At 42.3% G+C, this 14,910-nt stretch overlaps 1 protein-coding gene across 1 annotated transcript in view; it reads left to right on the forward strand.

Annotated features, from left to right (window-relative positions):
- Positions 1–14,910, forward strand: part of CRIM1 (cysteine rich transmembrane BMP regulator 1) — a 703,894-nt gene that overhangs the window by 549,500 nt on the left and 139,484 nt on the right. The window contains exon 8 of the mRNA XM_044289483.1: positions 1,458–1,586. Within this exon, the coding sequence (XP_044145418.1) occupies positions 1,458–1,586 (129 nt within the window). The remainder of the gene's footprint in view (positions 1–1,457; positions 1,587–14,910) is intronic.

A 14,910-nucleotide genomic window follows, 5' to 3' on the forward strand; every position in this document is an offset into this window, starting at 1 on the left:
GGACATCAGAGATAGTTATTGCGGTCACTCGTCTCAATACAGACAAATTTTTTCTGGGCAGCAGATTGCTGTTTAGGCCTCTTTCACACTTGCGTTGTCCGGATCCGGCGTGTACTCCACTTGCCAGAATTACACGCCAGATCCGGAAAAACGCAAGTGTACTTCAAATGCTTTCAGTGTTACTATGGCAGCCAGGACACTATTAAAGTCCTGGTTGCCATAGTAGGAGCGGGGGAGCGGCATACTTACAGTCCGCGCGGCTCCCGGGGCGCTCCAGAATGACGTCAGAGCACCCCATGCGCATGGATGACGTGCCATGCGATCACATCATCCATGCGCCTGGGGCGCCCTGACGTCACTCTGGAGCGCCCCGGGAGCCGCACTGACGGTAAGTATGCTGCTCCCCTGCTCCCCACTACACTTTACCATGGCTGCCGGGACTTTAGCGTCCCGGCAGCCATGGTAACCATTCAGAAAAAGCTAAACGTTGGATCCGGCAATGCGCCGAAACGACGTTTAGCTTAAGGCCGGATTCGGATCAATGCCTTTCAATGGGCATTAATTCCGGATCCGGCCTTGCGGCAAGTCTTCAGGATTTTTGGCCGGAGCAAAAAGCGCAGCATGCTGCGGTATTTTCTCTGGCCAAAAACTTTCCGGTCCGGAACTGAAGACATCCTGATGCATCCTGAACGGATTTCACTCCATTCAGAATACATTAGGATAAAACTGATCAGGATTCTTCCGGCATAGAGCCCCGACGATGGAACTCTATACCGGAAGAAAAGAACGCAGGTGTGAAAGAGCCCTTACTCAGAAACAAATGATTTTGAAGCTTTATATGGGCCAATTATCGAGAGCAGTTGTTTTTCCGATAATCGGCCTATATATAATGGTCTTAAGTTAGTACAGGAAAACTTTGCCAGAAACTGTCTACAAGGATATTATTTACTCTTGACTGGACCATATGACTATTTTTATTATAGTTTTCGTACTGTGGGGTTTTGCTCTAGTAAATAGGGTAAGCTGTCACTGTTATCCAATACATTCCAGAACTGTAAGGGTTACATAGCATCATAAACCAATATAATGCTATGTGACCCCGGCAGTGCTAGGAGTTCAGGACTGGTGCTGTGCTGCAAGTCAGGAAGGGGCCGAAGTCAAAATCATCTTTTTGTTGGCTTCCTTCAAAAAACACTGCATAGAATAATATAAAGTGATATTATTATCTTTCTATTTTAGTTTTAATCTTAAATTCTTAGTGTTGTAGGGCATTGATTTAGCAACAGAGAATATGCTGGAGTAGAGTTTTGAAAAAAGTGAGCAAAACTTTTATTAAAAATTATTAAAATCCATCATTAAATGTTTGTTAGAAAACCATATATTGACTATGGATCTGAATATCTTATGTGTGTCATTCCAGTATTAATAAAATGCTACATCCCTTTCATTTTCTGCAGAACCTACATATATCACCATGTCTCCCCCCACATGTGATCTGTTGATAAACTGCACACTGGCGGAGAAGGACTGCAGTTATGGATTCCGGTTAGATCAGAATGGCTGCCGCACCTGTCAGTGTAAGACAAGTAAGTCAGTTTTCAGTGCGTTTTGTAGGTGATGTATCCTACATTACTTGGCTATGGTTTGATACATGTATACTTTTATTTTATCATGTACAAATACATAGAGCTTCCTTGTTTACTGGAATTTATAGACTTTTACTTTTCTATTGCTTTCTGTCTTCTGCCCTTTAGTACTCTATGTGCCCATAGACAGTGGGGTGCACCGTTTTATGTTACTGAGGTGTTCTCAGAATTAAGGTGGCAATATGCCTTCATTAGCTGTTAACCAAATGCGTTTTCAGCCAACAGCTATTGCTCTTGACTACCCCACACACCTGTATGAACATACACGTGTTGTCAGTGAAGACAGGGGAATAAGCCGCTGCCAACCACCTCTGGTGGTTGATTATCTCCTGCCAGAACAAAAGGATCGGACATTGAAATTCATTGCGATCTTCCGTTTCCCCAACATTTTCTGTTAGGAGAGAATCATGATTCCCCCATACATATTAGGCTGGGTTCACATCACATTTTTGTCTTACGTTTAACATATCCCCAAAAAAGTATGCATTAATTGGATGTCTCTGGTGGATGCCATACAGTGCCATCCATCACCGTAGAGTCCCATTGTAAAAAAAAAAAAACATGCACTTTAACTCATACATTTTTGGGGGGCATTTTGCAGTATGGTAAAGCCTAGTGTGGTATGCTTTAGAATTCTTTTTTTCCCAACGTATATGTTGAACGTAGGACACAAATGTGATTTGAACCTAGCCTTAGGGCTCATTCAGACGGCCGTATGTGTTTTGCGATCTGCAAATTGCGGATCCGCAGAACATTGATACCAGCTCGCGTGCACTCCGCAATTTGCAGACCACACATGGCCGCCACTCTCATAGAAAATGCCTATTTTTCTCCGCAGTTGCAGACAAGAATAGGACATGCTCTATATTTTTTGCAGGGCCGCAGAACAGAACAACGGATGGGAACAGCACACTTCATGCTGTCCGCATCTTTTGTGGTCCCATTGAAATTAGTTTTTGGGCACCTGTTCCTCAAACATGCGGAACGGGTGAGGAACAAAACATACGGCTGTCTGACGGCTAAACCAAACTAAGCAGATCCGCCCCGATAATCTAATCTGTATTGGGGCGTTTAATCCCTTTAATAGATTAAGCATATCATTGCCCAATTATTTTCCTGTTTAGCTGTTTGAACGCTATGGCATGTCATTAGTAGCAAGACTGCTTAGTTCAGTAGTGAATGCCCTTAAGTAAGTCCGCAAATCCCAGTAAGTGCCAAACGCCTTCTGGAAGCCAAGTCACTGGCTTTCCTTGGGAATTCTGTCAGCTCATTAAACCCATTGAAGTGACTGTGAAGACACCATACCTCTTCTAATTGTCAGTTATCTCAGGACATAAGTCTATTTCATAGGAATGTACAATACAAGAGAAAAGGGCAGGACATCATGCCCAAACCTTGATGGGATATGTGGTCCGCAGTGCTGACTGTCACTATGAACTACAGTTCATTGTCGCCACAATAACTGTGGATGAACATTGAGAATAAAGAAAATTAGATTCTTACATAGAATAGGCTATCCTCTGATTATTAACCAACGTGCTGGGCGGTGTGATTTCAGTTTAATATGGTGCCAGAAAACCCCCTTAAGTCATCAGCACTGACAGCTGGTAGGACAAACGTGAAGTAAATCTCAACAGTAGTGTTAATTTCCTTTAAGCTGAGCTGAAATGATATTGAAGCAGATGTCCTGATCATCCCTTCCCTTCTGGTACCTAGAGGCCTAGCGCTACTGTAGAAACGGCTTCACTCTACCTAAATATATGGGGAACACCGACGTCTAATTTTGCTAATTCATATAATCCACGATGCTGTACTAAACTTCACAAACTGAATACTGAGGGAACATTTGACAACGCTTTGTAGTCTTTCATCACTGAACTGCATCTCCTAACCTAACCTGATACTTAAAGGGGACCCGTCACCTCTCCTGACATGTGTGTTTTACTAAATGCTTCTACAGGTCCTTTTTAATAAAATCTAAAAAAAAACATCATCATTTGGGGTCATTTATCAAACTGGTGTAAAGTAGAACTGGCTTAGTTGTCCATAGCAGCCAATCAGATTCCACCTTTCATTTTTGACAGCTCCTTTGGAAAATAAAAGGTGGAATCTGATTTAAAAAATCATATTCTATCCTTTGTGAAGCAGACATATGGATGGAGAAAGCACACATCCGTGTGCTTTCCAGATCTGTGTGTCCTTTCCACAAAGTGGAAGCCGCGGACCCTTTGCAAAAAAATGCAGACAGCTAAAGGCCCGCTTCTGTATTTTGCAGACGGCTAAATGCTTATGGTTGTGCATGAGGCCGGTGGATAAGGCAGAATGAAAAGCCATGAAGAGGCCTGCTGCACGCTTGTATGCTGGTCAGAGCTGTTAGTAATTCGGGATCAGAGGACGAATAATAGTATTGTCAATACCTGTTCCTCCTTTTTTTCTTGTCTTGAATTGGGACTGCATATCATGGAGAGTATCTATGGCATTCCATTTCCAGAATCTCGTAAACTTCTGAGCTTCTGGAAGAAAAGTGCTTTGCTATCTTTGAAGCCTAGTACAAAGGAAGTTCGTTTGCAGACTAAGAAAGAGACACTCTCTGTTATCTGTGAAATATCGAGGATTAGAGCAAAATTGGTATAAAGTATAAACGCAGAAGGGGCAGATATGTCACTCACAGCATGGGGTTTGCAGAGAAGTCTTCTTATGCCCACATCCAGAGCAGGCAATTCGACCTCACCTCTGTCTAGGATCTGGATCAGTACTTTTTGTCTTAAAAAATCAACACATATATTTATAGCTCTGTGTAAAGAGACTTTCACACTTGCGTTGTTGGATTCCGGCAGGCAGGTCTGTCGCCGGAACTGCCTGCCGGATCCGGAAATCTGTATGCAAACGGATACCATTTCTAGACTAATCCGGATGTGGATCCGGCTGACAAATGCATTGAAACACCGGATCTGTCTCTCCGGTGTCATCCGGAAAAACGTGCGGAGGCGAGCGGATCCGTTCAGACTTACAATGTAAGTCAATGGGAACGGATCCGCTTGAAGATGTCACCATATGGCTCAATCTTCAAGCGGATCCGTCCCCCATTGACTTTACATTGAAAGTCTGAACGGATCCGCTCAGGCTGCTTTCACACTTAGAATTTTTTCTAAGTTATTAATGCAGACGGATCCGTACTGAACGGAGCCTCCGTCTGCATTAATATGATCGGATCCGTTCAGAACGGATCCGCTCGAACGCTAGTGTGAAAGTAGCCTTACTTAGCTCTGCGTAGGACCGTATTCTCACTAGTATTTAAATTATTCATAATAGATGTATTCACTGTGCAGAATGGATCCATTTACATTAAGTTCTCGATCTGTCTGCGGCAATCTGTTTTTTCAATCCCCAATTTTGATCAAATTAATGACTGTGTTACAATTAGGAGACAGGGCAAGGCCTAGAAACCACAACGGTGTATTATGTACCCAGGAATAACAAGTAGCATCCCATAGCAAAGGTTGGGATGTGGTCCCCCTTCAACAAGCGAGTTCAAGAAATTAAAAGCTTTTGATGGCCTCACCTTCTTCACAACACCCCCTAAATATGCCTCCTTTATTATCAGAAGTTATTTATCATTTCAATTATTTTGTATTATTTACATAGTTTTTTTTTTCATATAAAAATAGTTTATTTTATAGGTTTCTCTATTCATATATTAAAATATTGGAAAATATACAATAAATTTTTTTCCACTAGTGATAAGTAAAGCAAGCTTCTCGTCATAAATCCCATATCGCTCCGTACAAAACTTCAGATCAATGCTGTACGGAGATCAGTCTCCGTACAGCATTAAAATGTACGGCCTCCAATGAGGCGAAGTTAGTTATTTGCGAAGTCGCGTGAGACTTTGGGATTTGGTTTTTAAAGTGATAAACCACTTTAAAACTTGGATCCAAACTCAGCTTCTGTTCCAAGTGGTTGTTCCTTAGAACCGGAGCCGAGTTTGGATCCAAGTTTTAAAGTGGAACAAAGAGAATAACTAACTTCGCCTCATCGGAGATGGATCTCCGTACTGCATTAATCTGAAAAGCGACTTCGGATCTATGATCTGTAGCTCGCATCACTCATCAGTAATTTTCACAGTTCTTGTCAGCATTGCTATTTATACTGGAACAGGGTCAGCAGCCACCTCTGTTGAACTGCTGAAAACTACCGTAGTACCCTTACCTTAGACCTAATTTGGTTTAAGGGGTTCTCCGGCAATTAATAAAATACTTAAAGAGGACCTATCACCACAAAATTCTATGCAATCTGAAAGTACCATGTTATAGAGCAGGAGGAGCCGAGCAGATTTTTATATAGTTTTGTGGGAAAAGATTCAGTAAAACCAGTAATTTATACATATTCCACCTCCTGTGAAGAGCTATTGGTACAGGAGGGAGGTGTTATCAGTGACTGACAGCTATCTCTGTATACACACAATGCTGTCAATCACTGATGACACCTCCCCTGTGTACTGATAGGAGGTGGAAAAAGCAGAGATATAAATGTATAAATTACGGGCTTTAGTGAATCTTTTCACACAAAACTATATATCAATCTGCTCAGCTTCTCCTGCTCTATAACATGCTGCCTGCAGACTGCACTGTATTTTGTGGTGACAGCCCCTCGTTAAATATGACAAACACATTCATAAATAGCTTTTATTATTTCTAATGGCTCATTTTCATGGGGAGAAAAAATGGCCTCCATCCTATTAGTGCACACAAAACCCATCCTAATACCGCAGCAGGACAGATTACTTCAGTACTGTCTCTGCCTCCTCGCCGCTGTAGCGGTCATGTTCTTCTAAGAGGAAAGGCTAACGATACAGTATAGACAAATATTCGCTGTATGCATATCCCTTGCCTCTAGAAGGAGGAGCTGAACTCCGTTCATCTATTGACATTTCTTTGATAGTTGACTCCACTCATTACAGATGCCACAAAACACACACTCTGCTGCGCTGACTATACAGAGAATAAAGGAAGGGAGTGTACGCCTCCAATATGGCTGCTCTCAGTGTAGTAGTAAAAAATTAAATAAAAAATTGCTACAGCATTAAAAAAGGACGAGAACAATTAGAGCCATTTAATAGAGGTGGGTGCCCTCAGCTACCCGGCTCTAAAGCTACCCCGGTAGTACACATTGGTATATACCACTGTAATAGTATTGTTAGAATACAGTGTTAATACCCGCAGGGTACAATTGCTGGTTAATAATATTCACTCATTTTATATTATAATCCAAAAGCTACAGCAGAGTGGAAATGTGAGAAACATAATGCATAAGATAACAGCAAGGGATTTGATAACAAGGTGTTATGGGAGAGCGAAGTGTGTAGTGTAAAGAGTTATGATCTCTCTACAAGTATTAAGGAAATATTCTACAGAGAGACATCACAGGCGGTGAGTCTCCTTTACAAAGGTGCAAAGTGCAGTTCACATTGTGTTTTATCTCATTGTTATGCATCTGCAGGTAGATTTGGAGGGAAACCTAGTTATAGCTTCAATGATGTAGAATATTTTACAGACTGAGGGCTCATTCACATGAATGTAAGGGGCCTGTGCTGAGGACCGCAAATTGCGGTCCGCAATGCATGGTTACCGACCGTGGGGCAGCCGCATGCGAATCGCAGACCCATTCCCTTGAATGGGGTCCGCGATTCATCCATTCCGCAAAAAGGTAGAACACGTTCTATCATCTTGCGGAATGGAAGCACGGAACACCACAGAAGCACTCAATAGTGCTTCCGTGGGGTTCCGTTCCGTGCTTCTGTTCCGTTCCGCACCGCATCTCCGGATTTGCGGACCCATTCAAGTGAATGGGTCTGCATCCGTGATGCGGAATGCACACGGGTGGTGACCCGTGTATTGCGGAACCACCGTATGCGGCCCGCAGCACGGGCTCGGAGCCCTTACGTTCATGTGAATGAGCCCTGAGGCGGAATTTAGGCTCCGTGAAGTGTAGATATCATAGAGGCAGGCTGCACCAGAGTTATGAGGCCTGGGGGGAAGATAAGGGCCAAAGTGTTCTAGTTCTGCTTGTGTCCCAGGTTTAACAGAAGTGTGGTGGCACTTCACAGAAGGTCTGTTATCTTTGTATCCATTCTAGACCATCCTATGTGATCTAAGTACAATAACATCCAGGGTTACCTATTCCTAATATATTGTAATATACTCAGGGGCAGACTGGGAACTAAGAATGGCCCTGGAAAAAAGGTAGAGGTGGCCACATGTTGAAGGTGGGTTCAAACTGACAGACGATGGGGCAACATAATTAAGGTCAGGGCCAGCAATACCATATTGCAGAGCAATATACTTTCCCAGCTGAAACAAATACCATAGTGCAGCACAAAATACTGCTACCTGCTCTACAGTATTCGACTGTATCACTGTCTTGAGGACATCGATACAGTTAAATTCAGGAGGACTGCTAGCCAGGTACATAAGAGAGAATAAGTTCATTATGAACCCGGCTGGTGGCTATGAGGAGAGCTTAGGTGGTCCTCCTAGGCATCAGCCCACTGGGAGATTTCCCCGTAGGGTCTACGGCTAATCCGCCCCTGGGTATACTTCCAACATTTGGTCAGCAGAGTTCAGAGATTCGGAAATTGATTCACAAAGGTTGTCAGGCTCAGGACTTTTCATTTATTTGCATAGAAATTGCAACCCCCTTTAAACTATACTATTACATCATGAGAAATAATTTTTCTTTTGAAAAAACTTAAATAAACATTTGTACCTAGAAAGGGTTAAACTGTCTCAATAATTAGCATAGATAGCATGACTGGAGCTGTGAGAAAAGTGACATCATTAGTATGGATTTGCATTCCTACACATGTTTCTGTTTACAGAAAAGACAAACCGATGCGGAAAGTGCTAATAAGTTGCTATTTTATACATGAAAATATTGTTGCATGTGTTATCATGGGAGTTTACACTAGTCATGAATACATTGATAGATTTTCTTGTGAAATCATCACGCTTGGTTGCACCCTCTGGGATGTGTTCTTGTCAATAAAACAGCATTTATTTCTAGTAGACACAGTTGAAGAACTGATGTCAGTAGACAGGTTTCCTATGAGCAACAAAAGCAAGCAGCTATCGCCAAGGGTGTCTTCAAGTGATGGTTTGGACAAGCCGAATTCCAAATGTGCACTCCAGTTGTTGTACAGACATTACAAAAGAAATGCCTCTTTCTCTACCTATCAGACACTTCCTCCTGTTATGTATCTGGCTACTACACTTGCTCTGCACTCACTGAAAAGAAACATACACTATTCTTTTTCACACAGGGATTATATTACGCAGAGCAGAGCTGCAAACAATGTGTGACAAATAAAAATTTGACTATGTCACAGTTTTAATGATGGCAACACTAATCATACTTTTCAGCGTAAAGTATGATTTATAATGTCTTAAACACTCTGCTACTGCCCTCCTTGTTGGATAGGGGTGGAAGAGGGGATTTGGAGACAGGCTGACTGTTCTCATGTCTCATGGAGGAGCAGATGATTGATCATAGTATTGAGACTGTGAGAACTTGAGACGCTAACTCATGACTGATACATCAGTTGATGCAGGAACACAATTATGAGCTGTGGCAAAAGGTGCAGTGCTTCTGAGTGCGGGAGAACATTTTAGGAGCTAGTCTTGGCCCCTTCTGGAGCTGAGCTCAGGAAAAGCTAACAATTTGAGATGGAGACTGTGGAGAAGTGCTAAAAAGTACATGAAATGCATGTACAAGAGGGCTTATTCAGAAAATGTTACTAGAATAATTGATTTGCCTTGCATAGAAACCAAGGACAATATCATGGAGTTTGTATGTCTTCCCTGTTTCTGCGTGGGTTTCCTCCAGGTACTCTAGTTTTCTCCCACACTTCAAAGACATACTAATAGAGATTTTGAGCTCCGTTGGGAACAGCAAGCAATGATAACGTCTGTAAAGCACTGTGGAATATGGCAGAGTTATAAATGTGAGTAAAATTTGTAAAATAGTTATGCCCCGTTGGACCATGGGCACAGCTAATGTTTATGAGCCCTGGTTCAAAAGTTCAGCTTAGCGGCCCACCAGCCTCCACTTTGTGCCCCACAGTAATCTACATTTCTTTGTGTCCCCCACAAAGTAATAATACCAACTAAGTGGCCTTTACAGTAGTTACCCCTGTTTATGCCAACACATTGTAATAAGCACCCTTTGTTCTCCCAAAATAATAATCTCTCTTATGAGCCTACGAAGTAATTTAGCCACCATTGTGCCCCTCAAACTGTGGAGTTGGTTCCTACTCCACCTATGGCTGCAGAAGCTATCACGACAGACAGCTTAGAGATTGTATAGGGTTTAGCTCAGCTTCTGATTTCATACCTCCACTTATCTGCTTGTGTTGGGAGGAATGGGAAGCCATCAAGACCAGGTTGACCTATTTGAGGAGTTGCCATGTCAAAGCAGACAAAGGGGAGGAATATGTCTGTGAAGGTTCTCATTTATCTAGGTCATGGTATATCTGTAAAGAATAAATCAAGGCAACTGGACGTACTGTAGATTTCTTGAAAACGTTTCACTTGTTCTTCCAAGAGCTTTCTCAATTCTGAATGACTGTACAAAAATTCTGGGAATAAATATGTAACCGAATCAACATCTGGTAATTATACCCAGCATTGGATCAAAGGTGTTTATTCCATTATCCTAATTGGAGTCAGTAGGTGATAAAGACTTCGCAGAAAAAGGTTTCAAGACAGCATTGTATGTGGCAGACAATAGATGTGGGGGGGGGTTAGACATCTATTGTCTGCCACATACAATGCTGTCTTGACACCTTTTTCTGGGAAGTCTTTATCACCTACTGATTCCAATTAGGATAATGGAATCAACACCTTTGATCCAATGCTGAGTATAATTACCAGATGTTGATTCAGTTACATATTTATTCCCAGAATTTTTGTACAGTCATTCAGAATTGAGAAAGCTTGTTGGAAGAACGAGTGAAACGTTTTCAAGAAATCTACAGTACGTCCAGTTGCCTTGATTTATTCTTTACAGATAAAGGGGAGGAAGTCTCCATTGGCTTCGGGTGTTCAGGACATAGTAGTGCTCCATTGCAGGGGAGGGAAAACCAAGAGCTTATTCGGTACAGGAGGCAGGGGTAGAGCAGAGCAGCACTAAGGGGCACTCACTTGACCATATCCTATTTATGGTTCACAAATTCAAAACATGGATACCAGCCGTGTGCATTCCGCATTTTGCGAATCAGCACGTCCAGCCCTTTCTTAGAAATGCCTATTCTTGTCCGAAATATGGACAACAATAGTACACGTTCAATTTTTTTGTGGGGCCGGAGAACAGACTTTGAAATAAATGGGTCCTCAGCAGATCTGAAATAATTGCGGAACTACAGTCATGTGAATGCCTCCTTAATGTGGTGAGGGGGCCTGTGGCTACTGCAACCCCTGTAGCTACACCATGCAATGTATGACCAGGAATGAAACCAGCTGTATACTATATAAATGTACTGTTATCTGAGTCCTGTCAAGATACATATTTATTTGCTGGAAAGTGAACTAGTAGCGGTTTATGGATATTTTGTTATAAACTTTAATGCCATGGTTAAAGCATATACATATAAATAAAATCACAACGGGGAAGGACAATGGCTTCAGTGACTATGCAATACCACGTCTCATTGACTTGAGCTCAGTTGATGATTTGTGACTGTAAGGAGAAATAAAAGGTTTTCATATTAAAGTCACAACATCTCCTTATGCTGTAATCAAATGGTCCTTGTCACAGACAAGCCTATAAAAGGCTTCATGGGACGTGACAGACAGCAGAGAACCGCACAAGCCATAATATGGCAGCCCCCCGGAGGAGAACAAGGAAGCCCATTACACTGGAAAATGTCCCTTGATTGTTTTAGCCAGATTTTCTCTCAATCCATTAAGTTATTATTACTATTCACAACATTTAACTTGCAGTTTTCCTTTATTATGGACCAGGAGGCTTTTCAAGCAGAACTAAATAACAAAGAATGAAAATATTACTGTTCTATTCCAAAGGCCTTCCTATTACTGTATATGGAATATGTCAATGACAACAGAGTACACCTTGTCATAACCTTGATAAAGGGGATATCCCTTGAAAATGCATATATTACCTATCGGCAGGATAGGAAATACATTTATGATTTCTGGGATGTCCATGATCACAAGAAAAGGAGGCCCAAGTCCCTTGTGATGTGGGATGCCTAACCTCTAGACCATGGATGTCAAACTCATGGCCCTCCAGATGTTGCAAAACTACAACTCCCATCATTCCCTGATAGCTGTAGTATGCCCAGGCATGATGGGAGTTGTAGTTTTGCAACAGCTGGAGGGCCACGAGTTTGACATCCCTGCTCTAGACAATTCTATTCCATGAACCATTATCCGTCTCCTCTGCGCTGAAGCACAGCATGCGTGAAAAAAACCTTGAGCGTTAAACATGGTGTCTGCTCTGCAGGAAGCATGTTCTGGAGTAGGAGCAGAAGGAAAACCAATTTATAGCTTAGAGGCCTTGTTTACCAAGGTGAAATAAAAGTGTAGTTCAATAGTAACATCGATGAGATACCAGTTCTTGTTACTTAGATTTCAACATACTGTTAGTCATTACAGTTGTCAGTGTGAGACGTAACTAAATCTCCATAGCCCTATAGACTTCATACCAAGTAGTAGGGCGCGTTTATGACCACTGCTCTATTCAAGCTCCTCTGCACTTGATGATCCAGTGAGAAGGCACTAGGGCAGTGATAGCTAACCTCCGTCACTCCAGCTGTGGGGAAACTACAACTCCCAGCATGCTCTATTCCTTTCTGTGGAGTTCTGAAAACAGCCATGCAAGTGTGCATCTTGGGAGTTGTAGTTTTGCCACAGCTGTCCGCACCACATCGCGGACAGAAAAACGCTGCTTGCAGAGTTATTCTGTCCGCGATGGGAGCGCAACCAAATGGAACGGAATGCATTTTGGTGCATTCTGTTTCGTTAAGTTCAGTTTTGTCCCCGTGACAATGAACGAGGACAAAACTGAAGTGTTTTCTTCCGCTATTGAGATCCTATGATGGATCTCAATAGGGGAATTGAAAACGCTAGTGGGAAAGTAGCCTAAGGTGTATGGAGAGAGGCTGCCCTGATGGGACAACCCTTTAAAGTTACGCTTTTAATACCTATAAAATAAAATATTGACACTGCTTCGCCCTGTGACGTCATCCGATATACCTTTATTGCATGAAGCCACCCATTTCAGGATTGTGTACTTACAGTTATATGATGGGTGCTACCTAGAAGAATGTAAGTCAGTCAATAAATATGTAGGACCGCGCTCCTGCTCCTATATATTTTGGCACTGGTATCCCATTACCCGTTTATGTCTTTTTTTTAAATCAAGCTCACAGAGGTTCAGTCCAATAAATTAGCTAGCAGGAGCAAGATTTCATGGCTTTGGCACATAATCTGTCACCAGCGCTAAGAGGTTCAGCAGTCCAGCCTGAGATTAATGTGGAAGAATACCTGAGTGACTCTTAATTGAGGAATACATTTCACGCAGGTAAATTACTTTGAATAAGGGGCTCTCTTGTAGACTCACCAGCATTGAATTTCTGTGATTGGAAACCTGAGGGATCAATATGACCTTGTACAAGGCGGCAGTGGCAAGCATGCATAAACACCTGTAGCACTCGGACCCAGCAGGGGGTCTGTTCTCATTAGATGGAGCAGAGTACAAATAAATCACTGATTGTGACTGCATCCAGCAGGGTGCTATCATCCTTGAACGCATTATGTACAATCAGTGGGTTTCCATGCCCAGCAGTTAAGTGCCTCTCGCTGTGGTCAAATTAACATAGCCACTAGGATAGGACCCCTCTCTGCAGAGGTTAATTGTTTCTTTCTGCGATTTTCAGGGAGCGTGAAACTGCAAAGTATCAGGTGGTTTCACCGGTAGAATATGTTGCGGCTTGTCAAAGCGATGCAAGCCGTTATTGAGGTTTGTGTTAACTACCTGTATGGTGTTTTTTGAAGTGCACATTTAGGATGGTACCAAGTAAAACTACCTTTAATTAAGCACAAATGTATCTGAAACGAGACCTAGCTTCCAGGGACCCCCTCCATTCCTCCGTGCATATCATAAATAGAAAGTAGTCCTTTAATCATTAACAATTATACCTACTGAGCTTTCATCTTAGTACAGCATGTAGGAAAATTGTGTGCTTGTCTTTTTACTCACTGTTTCCATTATGAGGATATTCACAAATGATGAGCATATTATCTGTGTCCTAAAGCGTCTCTTACAGAGCATATAAAACTGCTGTCCTATCTGTCAGCGCTTCCTAGCACTGAAAGCTTTGTCTTGTGTCAGACCTATATTTTTCGCAGTCTACACAGCAGTAACATCATAAGATTTTGTCTCATCTCATTACATTATTCATTCATCACATGTTAAAGGGGGTATCCGGGAGTCTAAAAATTCATAGAATTGCTTGCCAAATGCATAAATAAATAATGCAATGGCTTTAGGGGTGTTTTATGCTTTCTCTGGACTCTCTTTAGATTCCTTTTCTGCTTTCTTTGGACTCCCTACTCCTCCTATTCCACCAGTGCGCTCCATTAGTGGTGCTTGTTAAGGACATGTCAGAGGTATTACAGGGAGACTTTCCCTGTACTTTGCCACTACACCTCTCGTCATTTTTCATCCACGCCCAGTCCAACTGCTTAGTCCAACTGATCCCCACCCAGTACACCACCTCATTGCATCCTTTTTCTGGGTGCTTCACTGTCCTCTGTATCTCCTCTTGCTGCGTGTCAGGTATTTGGGCTGTCTGACATTGGGTGTTACAACAGCACGTGTGGTCTTTCATTTTTGGCGCATACCTTGTCGTGAAACAGGACCACAGGCAGGTCATGTAGGTAGGCAGGTCATGTACATTTTATTAATAGTTAAGCAGGGAAAGATCACTTGTGCAATGAAGGTACATTATCAGGAGGTGTTTAAGTGATATGGATCAGATTCACAGCAATAATAGGAAATCTTAACAGGGGATAGACTATAAGTTCATGACCTTTGATTTGGGATACAATTGAGAAAAGAAAAGTCCTGGCAATGTGAACTGGTAAGTGCCTCCAGTACCAGGTAGGTGACAAGATGTTTGCTGCTCTCCAACGCTGGATTAAGATTACAAGGTAGGTCTTTTGTGACGCATTGGTAATGGAAGATT

The sequence above is a fragment of the Bufo gargarizans genome, chromosome 4 (genome assembly GCF_014858855.1).
Source record: "Bufo gargarizans isolate SCDJY-AF-19 chromosome 4, ASM1485885v1, whole genome shotgun sequence".
NCBI classification, from domain to species: domain Eukaryota; kingdom Metazoa; phylum Chordata; class Amphibia; order Anura; family Bufonidae; genus Bufo; species Bufo gargarizans.